The sequence below is a fragment of a genome, unplaced genomic scaffold, assembly GCF_019419815.1.
Source record: "Pyrus x bretschneideri cultivar Hongxiangsu unplaced genomic scaffold, Pyrus_bretschneideri_v1 Contig19, whole genome shotgun sequence".
Taxonomy (NCBI): Eukaryota; Viridiplantae; Streptophyta; class Magnoliopsida; order Rosales; family Rosaceae; genus Pyrus; species Pyrus x bretschneideri.
The window spans coordinates 2,060,001-2,072,930 of record NW_025999490.1 but is presented as its reverse complement, the minus strand read 5'-3'; the positions used below and the strand labels follow the sequence as shown (position 1 = coordinate 2,072,930).

Here is a 12,930-nt window from a genome sequence, read left to right as displayed (position 1 = left end):
CCCTTGTGTTATAGTTAGAGTGTAATATTTTACACCTGCTTCGCTTATGTTACTAGTAAAAATTATTTTTCTAAACAGATCACACATTCTAACCAACTACCCGCAACAAAGTGCTCATCTTTTAATTCCAAGTGAGGGAATAATTTGTTGGACAGAAAAGCCAAATAGATAAAGATGTTAGATATAACATGAAATACAAATACAATGACGTGGACTTTAAGATAAGACAACCAAATGGGAGATTAGAGACAATGATTTCCTGTTTTTCTTCTGTAAATAAGCACTGCCATTATTTGAACTTTGCCTCTAGAGAGAGAGAGAGAGAGAGAGAAAGAGCATGGCAATTTTCTGTAGGGTGAGATCACTGAATCATCTTTCCAAATGCATTTCCTCAATCCACCCACTTTCTCTTCTGTCATCTTCAACACGCAGATTTTATTCAGAACAAGTCTCATCCGGTTTTGAGGTAAAGCTCTGATTTTGATGCTAATTCTGGTTGCTCTGACTTATTTCATGCTAATTCTCAACTGGGTATGTGGGAAATTGATTTGCTCGTTTGGGATTGCACTTATGTTCGAAAGTGCTTATGTTAGACGTCTTTTGACTATAAACACGTTGAAGTTTTTATTGAAAATTCAAGTGCTTCCTGGAAAAGCACTTCTTGAAGAAACATCTGGCAGGTGCTTCTCTAGGAAGTAATTTTGACCTGACAGCAGCGCTTTTACTGAAACAGACTCCAAGCATAAGATTGTTTTATGAAATATTTATATATCAGTTCTTTGATAAAAGAGTAATTATATGGAGAATGCTACTGTTTTAGTTGATTTCTCGGATGCTGTATATTTGTAACATTATCTGAATGATGGATTGCAGAGTGTTGGGTTTATAGGGCTGGGAAATATGGGATCAAGAATGGCAAATAATCTAATTAAGGCTGGATACCGAGTCGCTGTTCATGACATGTAATGTATTTATATCTTTTCTACAAACTGTTCGTTTGGATCACATTCAGTTAGCTACGTTTTGTACTGATTAATCGCAAGGATTAACTATCCCCGTCACACTTAGGATAAGGGGGATCACCATGTGTTCTATGGCAGTTTATAATGTCTATGTGTTATTGTTTTTATTGTTCAGAAACAGCAATGCTATGAAGAAGTTCTTGGACATGGGAGCTGCAATGAAAGAAACACCTTTAAAAGTTGCTGAAGCTAGTGATGTTGTAATCACAATGCTGCCTTCCTCATCTCACGTGAGTGCCTTATTTATTCATTCGTTAAACTCTACTTATGGGAAGTTACAATTCAAGTGTTGCTTAAAATTCATTAATTTGCAATTTTGAGGTGTTCAAGTTCCACAAGCACTGCAAAATGTGAATTTTTTTCTTCTTCTTTCAATGCAGGTATACGATGTTTATACTGGACCTAATGGTTTACTTTGTGGAGGGGAATTACGACCATGGTTGTTAATAGATTCATCCACTATTGATCCACAAACGTCGAGAAAGCTTTCTATTGCTGTATCTGACTGTACTTTAAAGGAGAAAAAAGGTACAATGGCAGACTGATTTAATTTGTTTGAGCATCAGTGCTTGCTCAATCTTCCATTATATTGATTTAAATTATCAAATGGTTGAGGTTGTGAAAAAATGCAGTTTCTTCCTTCATTTGTCTTTTACTGACTTTATTTTGTAAGATGGCCGATGGGGGACATTTAACTTTGCCTTTTTACTGACTAATGTGTTGCATATTGTGTAGATTATCCTAAGAAGCCTGCCATGTTGGATGCCCCTGTATCTGGAGGTGTTCTTGCTGCAGAAGCGGGGACTCTTACTTTCATGGTATAATTCTGGTTTTGGCATTCAAAGTCAGTAATTTAAGTCTGATGGAGTTATATCGAAGAGAGAAGAATATGCATTCCTAAGGGGCGGTTGTTCTTCAGTATTATTTCTCACGTACTATATACCACTTGCACTTCATTGTATAGCTTTGATTTGATATATGGCCGGAAATGCGGACTGACATTTTGATCATAATGTCAGTTGATGAAGAATTTCAGTTTATGGAAGTAAACAAGCTGATTTCACGATCTAGATTTTCAGTTTCCATTCTCCCAGATACTCTAATTAACTGTTTAGTATATGTCCTAGGTGTTGTTCTTGTCATCCTAGTTCGTATATGCACAAGACGGGATATATGATTTTAGAGGGTGAGGGATTGTACCTAGGTTGGTGATATCTAATTTCTGAGTCATGATCAAAAGATAACATGTCTGCAGGTGGGTGGCTCTGAGGAATCTTATCTGGCAGCAAAGTCCTTATTCCTTGCAATGGGCAAGAACACGATTTATTGTGGTGGATCAGGAAATGGTTCAGTAAGTTCTCACATCTTCACGAGCCAAAAATACAGCTCCTTTCACTTTCTGAGAATTTTCATGCCACTACCTGAACTTGTTGCAGATTGTTTGACATCTAAAGTGGTTTTGTATGCAGGCAGCAAAGATCTGCAATAATTTGGCAATGTCTATTAGTATGATTGGTGTTTCTGAATCCCTTGCTCTTGGCCAGGCTCTGGGACTTTCCGCAAGTACTCTGACAAGAGTACTCAACTCTTCTAGTGGTCGCTGTTGGAGTAGGTACTATCAGAATACCCTCTACATTGTAGCTTAAGGCAATTTTTGCTTCGCTGCCAATTGGATCTTGCCCATACACTACACATACCTGTACACACATATGGGGAATATCTTCAGGTTTGGGCTTATATTGGGTAGATTATGTGTTTCCAAATGGTTTGTTAGTACTTAACACCTAGGACGTGGAATACATGACAGTGATAGTTATAATCCGGTTCCTGGAGTGATGGAAGGAGTGCCCTCTTCAAGGAACTATGATGGCGGGTTCGCATCCAAACTTATGGTAAGTTAGTTTAATCCTGTTCGTCTGAAAAATATTTTTGATATTGTTCAACAAATTTTAGGCATAAACTGTTCAACAAATTTTGGTCATCTAGTATCTTTGGTCTCTGCGGGCCTTAGCATATTGCTGAAGCTTTCCTAACGGTCAATCTTGAATCCTATAATGTTAATATGTTGTTCGGATACTGATGATTGTATTTGGTAAATGGCAGGCTAAGGATCTAAACCTTGGTGCAACATCAGCCGAAGAGGTTGGTGTTAGATGCCCGTTGACGTCCCAAGCACAAAAGATGTAAATCCCTTTGCGTTTTTTGAGCCTACGTCGGTGTCCTCGCATATTTTTTATATCTAATTATATCATATATGAATAAGGTAGGGTAATGCTAGTCCCACTCCTCCGAAAACTACTTGCACTCCTTCTGTTAGCGGTCTAGAAGTAACAAGTATCCACCTAAAACTCGAGAATAGAAGTAAGGTGACATGCTGACCATAACAGAAGACAGTCGAGGAAGTACAAAACACATATGCATCGATCTCTACGTGCGTATATTGAAACTTGATTTAAGCTTTCAATGCGTTAACCGAAACTTGATTTAAGCTTTGCGTTAACATCCAATTCAAATCCTGAAATTGATAACTTGTAATGCACAACAATCTCCGCTGCATATACTATTTTCGTTCACCATAAGCTGATGCACTGATTTGTTGTGCAGATACACACAGCTCTGCAAGAATGGTCATGAAACCGAGGACTTCTCCTGTGTTTTCCGGCATTATTACTCCGGCAAGAACGAGAGCTAGCTTGACTTCATCATTGAGTAGTGATAATAGCAAGTCCAAATGTTGGAAACCTGAACATAGCATGTTGTGGCACTCAATTTCTATACAAAGTTGCAACTTCATGGCCTTAAACGAATACAATTTATTTTGTCTATGTTGATAGCCTTTTGTTTCTGCTTTGTTAATATACCGATTCTACCCCCAGCTTTTTATGATGCTTATGTATACATTTAGGCCAGAGAGAGAGAGAGAGAGAGAGTATATTCCATCGGTAGAAAAAGTACTATTATTTGAACCGCCTTTATTGCTGAATCTCTAATACAAGTGAGTCTCATGTACACAGGTGCGGTCCACTTGTGTTAGAGGTGTTTAGTAAACTTTCAATTTGAAGAATTGAAAGGTGGTACAAATAGTGTTATTCAGATGAAGAATTGACGAACTGAAATATCATGTTGGAAAACGAGACAACCTCAAGAGAATGGAGAAGTGGCGTCTTTATTTGTAGGTCGAGGGAAGGGGGGGGGCTTTCGTGTTTGGGTCTCTACGTCGGCCAATCAAACTACAAATGATTTGTGGGAAGTAAAAAATCGAACACAGGACATTAAGTACAAAAATATGTGCTTTGAAGTTTTAACCATTTGAGATGCAAGATAATTTCAAACAAAAGAAGAAGAAAAATGCAAATTTGAAAAGATTTTGAAGTCAATTCCTAAATAAAGGAAACCAATTAAACTTGGAATGACACAATATTCAATGGAAATTGATTAAAATTTAAAATACAATGGTAATAAATATGAGTTGGCTACATAATCAGTTGACATCGTGATATCTGATCTTTACTTGATCAAAGTAGATTTTGACTCGACTTTTATATTTGTAATAAGTTTGATACTAACTTGTTAACTACATGAAATTATTATACATAAACTGATGGTCCATCATGAAAATATCTTCGTAGACGCTTCGTAGTTTCATTAGTGTAAAAGAAAATTTTAGTTTGGGAAGGGAAAAGGGGGCTTACTCCTTAGCAAGCAAGGACCAAAAAGAAGACCGAGAATCCCAACCGCATGTACAAGTTTCATGTTGATATTCTTTACTTTCCTTCCTCCAAAACCTCTCTCTCTCTCTCTCTCTCTCTCTCTATATCGTTTCTGCTGCCCCACCAAAACCCCACCAACGCACACATTATTCACTCTCTCTCTCTGCTCTGTGCCTCTCTCTCTCCCTCCTCTCTCAGGCTCGGCCATTGCCGTTGTGAATGCGAAAAGGTACGGCCTTTGCTGTTTTCTTTGATCGTATGCCCTCTCTTGCCTGCCATTGCTTTATATCTTCACCACCTTTTGATGCCTTTTTGTAGATATTCCGTTGATTTTTCGAACTGGGTTTGCTTTTCTATCTCCAATTTTCCAACAAATTCCAGTATTCCTCTAACTTTCCTGTGCAAATTTGCTGTTTAATTAGCTCCGTTTGTCAATTTCTAAGGAACCCAGTAATTTTCAGCCACCTTTGTTACGATTACTTAGCGCATTGCTGTGTTATTAGCTGAAAGTTTAGTTTTTTAAATATATTTTGTATTTTTATCTTGAATTTATGATCTTTCGTTTATGATCACCCAGCGACTAAATGTTATCATAATTAACTGGACTTTTGGGGGATCAACAGTTGGCTTATTATCTTGTCGTTTCGATACTTTACTGACGAAAAGAATTAGGAATTTTGGGTTCTTATTTTTATGTTCATTTGATATATGTTTTTGGGATGAAAATGTGTTTGCTTTCTTTACCATTTAATTCAAATATTGTCTTTATATAATGCATTGTGTTTTTCAATGTCAAGTTGTTGGTTTTGATATGATAGTCATTCGAAATGACGACGTTATCATTTTTATGCTTACTCAAATGTATAATTTGCGTTTAATTTCTCCAGTTGTTTTTGGCTACTAGTCACTTGGGTTGAGGATATCCACAGGTATTTTTTCTTCTCTTTTTCGGTTAACCTAAAGCATTTATTCAGGATGATTGGTTAGAAACTGTCGAACAGGAGACGTTGAATCTTAAGTTGTGGTTATACGGACATTGTCTTGCGGTTTATGTTTTATTTTCTTACTGGTGTCGTGTTTTCGAGTATTATGGCCTATGGTTTACTCCAATGTATGGAATGTGCCATTGGTTTTTGTTCCTTGAGATTTTTAGCTATTTTGCAATGTAATCACATAAGTAGTAGTCGTTTGGTAGCTGGATAGAAAAATTTTTCCATCTGATTTTATCATTGGATTATAACCGTAACTTTTAATTACATAAAGGACATCCAATCTAACGTATATAAAAACTTATAGTTGAAGACCTCTTGGGTACAGATGGAAACTGAAGGAGCCGCAACTGTTGCAGTGCGAAACACTACCTTTACGCCTAAGGCTATCATACACAAAAAGTTCGGTAGCACAGCCCGCTATGAAGTAGAGGAAGTGCATGAGTCTCCTCAAAATGGATGTCCAGGGTTGGCCATTATGCAGAAGGGCCCTTGCCTTTATCGCTGTACCTTGAAACTTCCAGAAGTTACTGTCGTATCTGAAACCTTTAAAAAGAAGAAGGATGCAGAACAGTCTGCCGCTGAATTGGCCTTAGAAAAGGTTGGATTGTTCTCCTTTCTGTAATCTTATGGCTCTGAGTTGGGCCTGCCCACTCTATTATTTGTTTAACTACCCCAATAAAGTTAATGGAAATTCTGCTCAGTGTTCAACAATTATAATTAGAATTGAGATTCCCACATTGATTTATCTGATCCTCTTATGTTTGTTGTTTGGACATCACCCATCTCAATGTGGACGTTTGATCAGTTACATACTGACGCTTTAATGAATAACAAGGAGCATGAGCAATTGTCCTGTTTTGGACAGCTAGATATGGAAGATAAATTTTGTACTTAAAGTATTTGTGTTTTTGCTACCGCAAAACCTTTCTTCCATTGTGTGGGTGTATGAGCCAAGGGGATATGGTGTCGGTGGAAATAAATTTTCTCATCTAGACACCTGGACGAGGGATGATGGACCTAAATAGTTTGAATGAGGATGCAAATTATTTTCTTGCTCTACATTATACAAATGTTGAGATACGTGTTTGCTCATTTTTATAGAATTATTCTTTGTATGTATAATTTTTATGTAGTTTTTTTTCTTCTATGAATATTTGCTGTAGTAGTTGTGTGCTGTTACACTTGTGAAGGTTATATTAGCTTACTGCCTCTTTAAAAACTTTGCAAGATTGTTTTTCTTTCTTATTTTATGATTATGGTTAGTAAATGTTGTTTCTGTTTCCTGCAGCTAGGCATTAATCCCTCAACAAAAGTCCCTACTCTGCAGGAAGCATGGGATGAGTTAGTCTCTCGTGTCAATTTTTTATTTTCAGATGAGGTTGGTAAACAGTTAATACATGTTCTGCCACGTATAAATGTCTACATTAGTTTTTACAAAAAGCATATGATGATCACCTTTCTTAATTTATGTATTGATTACCTAATTGCTTTTAATTGGACAAGAGTGTATTAGCTTTTTCTTTGACCTAGCATCCCTGTTATTTCTTTGAATTTGAGAGCTTTGGAAGCGCTTACTGCTTATTTATATCACGGTCGTGCTCCAATTGTATGCATAAACATATATGTATGTTGAAACTTTGTTCCAAAATCTATCCGTAATAACACATGCTTAAATTGATAAATTCTTGTGCTTATTCTGTCAAGTACTCTTTACCTCTCTCTATCTTTCACTTTCTTCTCAACTTGTAAATCTTTTTCAAGGACTCAGTTTGCTTTGACTATGTGGAGATGGAAGTGAATTGTCTGATATTTCTTGACCTGGATTGCTTTAGGAAATAAGTTTCTGAGATATTCTTGAAGCACTGATTTGAGTTATTATTTTGACATTTCTCTTATGTTTCACTGTTATAGTTTCTTCCAGCTCTTCATCCTCTTAGTGGTCACTTCAGAGCAGCATTGCAGAGGGAAGGTGATCTTTCTGGTCAAATTCCTGCCGCAGTCATTGCTGTCTTTGACGCAACACTTTTTAATATGTGTAAATCCATTGATCCCAAGGTGGAGTCAAGTCCTTTCTTGGCTATATTATATGTTATGAGGGCTGCTGCTAAATTATCTGGACTTCTTGCTACTTCTGAGGAAGAGCTCTGGATTAGGAGGAAAAATCCATACACTCCTGAAATAATAGAGTCATCATCTGTTGAGCAATCAGACTCCAAAGAAATATTTCCGATTGAAGCCATAAATGTACCATGTTCATTAGAGAAGAGTGTTGAAAGAGTAATCCTAAATCTCTCATCTTCTGGATATTTCCTGGATGTTATAGCAAAACAACTTGGGTTATTGAACGCTGCTGACATTCTGATCTCAAGGTATGTTAAAAGGATAATGTGGAAAAACTGGGAGGACAGTTTGTTGACTCTGTAACCATCTGTGCTTAACTTGTGGTACAAATTCTTTGACAGGCCTATAGGTAAAGCTTCCTCTGAGACAAGACTGTACTTTGCTGCTCCAAAGAAATCTCTGTTGGATATCTCTTCAGATCTTCTAAATACCAAAGGAGCTTGTAATTCTGAAGGATCTTTCAATGCAAGAGCAAGTTACCTGTCGGGCCAAGATATATATGGTAACGCTGTTTTGGCATCCATTGGATACACATGGAGGTCCAAAGACCTTTTCTATGAAGATGTATCCCTGCAATCATATCACAGGTTTTTTTCTGACTTTTGCTGTACTGTTCACATTTTACAAACATTTTTCTTCTTTTACCTTGCTTTTGTGCCAGTGGAAAGAATGCTTCATAACCAAGCTCTTTTCCTAACCTTCATATGCATATTGTTGGACCCACTATATGTGCGATAGTTGGAAAAATACTTTGGTTCTGTAGCATCATCCTTCTCAAATAAATGAGAAGGAATAGGACTCATAAAACTCTTAGAAATTTCTGGCTTTATTAGTTATAAAAATATAATACATTTGGTTGAAAATGATGAAATATTAATCCCTGCTTGGAAGAAAATGCTTCCGACTCTCATACTAAAGACCCGAATACTGTTTAACCTAGACCACTGAGACTATCCTTCAAAACCGCACGGTACTTACTGTTTTCCAAAATCCAAATTTGAAAAGTATATAGAAAAGAGGAACGCTCCACCTGTTTCTTTGCTGCATCATTCAGTAATAAAAGTGTACAACATTGCATAATTCAATCATACCTAAAATCTAAGTCTACACTTTACAGGATGGTCATTGGCAAGACACCAAGTGGAATTTACAAGTTGTCCAGAGAAGCAATACTTGCAGCTGAGTTACCTTTAGCATTTTCTGCCAAGGCAAAATGGAAGGGTTCGATTCCAAGGGAGATACTGTGTACATTCTGCCGCCAGCACCGGCTTGAGCCCATCTTCTCTCCTCGAAACACTCTAGAAGAATCATCCGAGTCACCAATATCACACAAGAAGTTAAAGGTGACAGACTTGGCTGGGAAAGAGACACAATATGCAAATGGCCGTGTTGTTGATGCTGGTGTAAAGGAGATAGTTGAATCCGGAGGTAGCTTTAGATGTGAAGTAAAAATAATTTCTAAGTTTCAGGATTTTATTTTAGAGTGCTCACCAAAAGAGACTTTTAAGAAGCAGAGTGATGCCATCCAGAATGTTTCTTTGAAAGTTCTGTTATGGTTAAATGCATATTTTGGGGATCTAACTATGCCTTTAGAGAGACTAAACGCTTCTGCTGAGGGCCACAACATTAGATTCGATTCCCAAAACTTTATTAAAACATTTATGCTGTGCCATCATATTCATACTGTTGGGCATAAAGAGACTGAAGAAGGAAAATTATCATTTTCCAACTCTGTGAATGCACTGTTTGCTGTCCCTGGAATTGACATTTGTTCCGTAAGTATAGAAGGACCGGATTCTGGTGTTTGTCCATCTATTGGGTCCTTAGCATGTGTAAGCTATTCTACTTCTTTGGTGACTGAAGGCAAACATACGAAAGAACTTTTGGAAAGTAGTGATGACTTTGAGTTTGAGATAGCATCTGGAGCAGTGATCCCACATCTCGAGTCAGTTATTACACAAATGACTGTTGGTCAGTCGGCTTTTTTCAGTATGGATTTGCCACCTCAAGAGTTGGTTTTAGCTGCAGCTGGCGATTCTGCTAGGATGCTTTCCTTATTGTCTTCAGAAACCTGCTATTTGGAATACACTATAACTTTGTTGGGGGTAACCGAACCACTAGAGGATAGAATGGAGCAGGCTTTTTTCAGCCCTCCACTTTCAAAACAGCGTGTGGAATATGCAGTGCAAGGCATCAAACAATCTTGTGCAACTACTTTGGTAAATGAGTTTTTATCATCTTTTGGCTTTACACTGTTTTTATCAAGCCGAAATTTTTATTACACTGTTTATATGACATTAAGTTTCATGTCCTTTGTAATTGTTGCAGGTTGACTTTGGATGTGGCTCTGGTAGTTTGTTGGATTCTTTATTAAACTATCCAACTTCTCTGGAAAAAATTGCTGGTGTTGATATTTCACGAAAGAGTCTTGCTCGTGCGGCAAAGGTCTGAATCATAATTTAACTACTGATTTTTGCATTTAGAGTATATATCTGGTTATTCTATTTTTTTTTCTGCTATTATCTTTTAATTTAAACATTTACAGGAATAAATAATGTGACAGATATGCCAGGTCCTATGTATATAGATAGTTGCTGGTGATTTTGTCACCAGAGAGCCCGGTGCAGCCAAAACATTTAGGGAATGGGTGACATCTTGCCTTGCCGTAGACCTGTGATACACTTTGTTAAGACTTTTCTAATTTATGTTTTAGAGAATTAATACTGGTTTTACTTAATTTTAAAGGATCCCTTGTTAGGATGAACCTTATCCGTGTGTTTGCTCGGTCATGGTGGGTACAAGAAACGAATAGAACCGTTTCCTCCTTATGTATTAGTGTGCTGATTTTAGATATTTGTTCTTTGTTTGTTTTTCCATGAAGTTCATTTAGTTAAACACTTGCCTTAGCCATGAACCTTAGTTTTCTGTCAATATTGCAGATACTTCATTCCAAATTAAACTCAAATTCAGATGCCATTACGTCAGCCATGAATTCAGCAATTCTTTACGATGGTTCAATTACAAATTTTGATTCCCGGTTGAGTGGATTTGATATTGGCACTTGCTTAGAGGTAATCTCTTATTTTTCTTTTAAACCCATGTTAGAAAGTTCTGCCACATAAAATCTGTAAATATTCCTGTTTTCACAGAAATCAAGCGTGATGTCCCCGTTGTACTGTAATTCGTTTATAATGTTGCTTACTCTGATTGGAAATCATAGGTAATAGAGCATATGGAGGAAGATCAAGCATCTGAGTTTGGCAACGTGGTGCTAAGTTTATTTCGTCCAAGGGTTCTTATTGTCTCCACTCCAAACTACGAATACAATGTGATACTCCAGAAATCCAATTTGTCAAGCCAAGAAGATGACCCGGAGGACAAAAGTCAAGCACAATGTAAATTTCGTAACCATGACCACAAGTTCGAGTGGACGAGAGAGCAGTTCAATTGCTGGGCGACTGAATTGGCTGCGAAGCACAACTACAGTGTTGAGTTCAGTGGAGTTGGGGGTTCCGGTGATACAGAACCAGGTTTTGCTTCCCAGATTGCTGTCTTTAGACAGGAACACGTAACCAAGGAAGTTGCTTTTCCAGAGGTTTCAGATCTGGAACAACCTTTCGAAGTTATATGGGAATGGAATAGCAGCGATAGGCCAGGATCTGCTCTCTGATGAACTGAGATATTCGTGCAGGATTTTCCGAACCCATGAAACAGAGCTTTTATTTTGACTTAGAACTGGATTCGGGGTATCTAGTGACAGAAAACCAGGTTTCAGACGGTGGGGATCCCTACCTCCGGGAGATGATCTTCCTTTTGCGGATTTAGAACGTCTACAAGAAGTTATATGGGAATGGACTGTATCAACTAGCATTAGGAGAATAGATTACCACCATAATATGTGCCATTTGATGATTTTGATTTTTAATATTCGTGTAGCGGGTAAGTTAAATCAAACTTGTTAAACGACACAGAATGTTGCTCACCACCTGCGGTGGGCAAAATCTATTTTCCTCAATGGTATCCATTGAGGCCTTAAAAGTTAGGGCAGCTTTAATGAAAAAGGCTTGGGTCAACAAATATTCAACAAAAAACCATCCTAAAATGTTATTTAACCCAAATGGCTCAAAATTTAATAAAAAACCATCAAAAACTATTGTCTACCTTTTTTGTGCCCTTATCCTCATCTTCCTTGTCATCGTCCTCGTCCTCATCCTCTTATCTGCGCCACGAACAATTTATAGTGTTAGTATTTTATTCCAATCAGATCCAATAAGGACTTATGGTCCTTGTGATGTACGTACATATCAAGTATCTGTAAATAGGAAAAAAGAAAAATAAAAAAAATAAAAAAACCAAAACATAAAATTGTTTCTGGAGAACCCAAAAAATAACACTATTTCTGGAAAAAAAGAAATCAAATACAGTGTTTGTTTTTTCTATGCACATCTGGAAAGAAAAGAACCAAAATCCAGAAACAGTGACTTAAATTCTAAAAACAATAACTTAGAATCCAGAAACAGTGACTTAGATTCTAGAAACAATCTATGTTTTAACTTTTGATTGTTTATTTTTTTTCATGCATCAGTTGATTATATTTAAGAAACATAATGCTTATTTTCTTTGAATCCAAATACAATAAATTTCACTATTTCTTTTCTAGCTTACATTTAATAAACAGTGTGTCTATTTCATTTGGATCCATAAACAATAACTTAGATTTCAGAAACAGTGTTACGTAAAATCTAGAAACGGTTTATTTTTACAGTCGAGAAATAGTGACCCGTCGTTATTATTAAATAACATGCAGATCTCAAATTTATTTTCTGGAGAAACAAATGATGAACTCCACTAACAAAGAAAAATTGAAAAACAATACCTCGAATACTTTATAAATAATAACGACGATCACGTTTCAACGAAGTAATACAAAATATAAATTAAATAGCATGAGGTTCTTTATTTTTGTTTCAAAGAAAAAGAAGAAGGTCTGCAATATAATGATGAACTCTATTAACTACAAAACTCTGGAACTCAACCTAAAAAAGTTAGGGGTAAAATCAACAAATCATAATTTATTATAGTTAG

At 36.7% G+C, this 12,930-nt stretch overlaps 2 protein-coding genes across 9 annotated transcripts; both read left to right on the top strand.

Annotated features, from left to right (window-relative positions):
• The first annotated feature begins 266 nt into the window (after positions 1-266).
• LOC103952367 (probable 3-hydroxyisobutyrate dehydrogenase, mitochondrial) lies at positions 267-3,897 on the top strand. Of its 2 annotated transcripts, XM_009363945.3 has the most exons (10): positions 267-466; positions 874-962; positions 1,138-1,252; positions 1,403-1,550; positions 1,758-1,840; positions 2,278-2,373; positions 2,492-2,634; positions 2,830-2,914; positions 3,126-3,205; positions 3,627-3,897. In XM_009363945.3, the coding sequence occupies exons 1-10, from the start codon at positions 338-340 to the stop codon at positions 3,712-3,714; spliced, it is 1,056 nt and encodes a 351-aa protein (XP_009362220.2). In that variant the 5' UTR covers positions 267-337; the 3' UTR covers positions 3,715-3,897. The 2 variants fall into 2 exon arrangements, with proteins under 2 accessions (XP_009362220.2, XP_018504240.1); XM_018648724.2 differs by lacking the exon at positions 874-962 and having other exon boundaries at positions 328-466.
• Positions 3,898-4,815: 918 nt separating this feature from the next.
• LOC103952362 (small RNA 2'-O-methyltransferase) lies at positions 4,816-11,799 on the top strand. 7 transcript variants are annotated; one of them, XM_048582143.1, is made up of 11 exons: positions 4,880-4,961; positions 5,051-5,112; positions 5,620-5,661; positions 6,029-6,322; positions 7,013-7,102; positions 7,636-8,093; positions 8,187-8,432; positions 8,963-10,064; positions 10,174-10,290; positions 10,785-10,916; positions 11,066-11,799. In XM_048582143.1, exons 4-11 carry the CDS (start codon positions 6,050-6,052, stop codon positions 11,513-11,515), a joined length of 2,868 nt encoding a protein of 955 aa, XP_048438100.1. In that variant the 5' UTR covers positions 4,880-4,961; positions 5,051-5,112; positions 5,620-5,661; positions 6,029-6,049; the 3' UTR covers positions 11,516-11,799. The 7 variants fall into 7 exon arrangements, with proteins under 7 accessions (XP_009362213.2, XP_009362211.2, XP_009362212.2 ...); XM_009363937.3 differs by lacking the exon at positions 5,051-5,112 and having other exon boundaries at positions 4,824-4,961; XM_048582142.1 differs by lacking the exon at positions 5,620-5,661 and having other exon boundaries at positions 4,839-4,961; positions 6,050-6,322.
• The last annotated feature ends 1,131 nt before the right edge of the window (positions 11,800-12,930 follow it).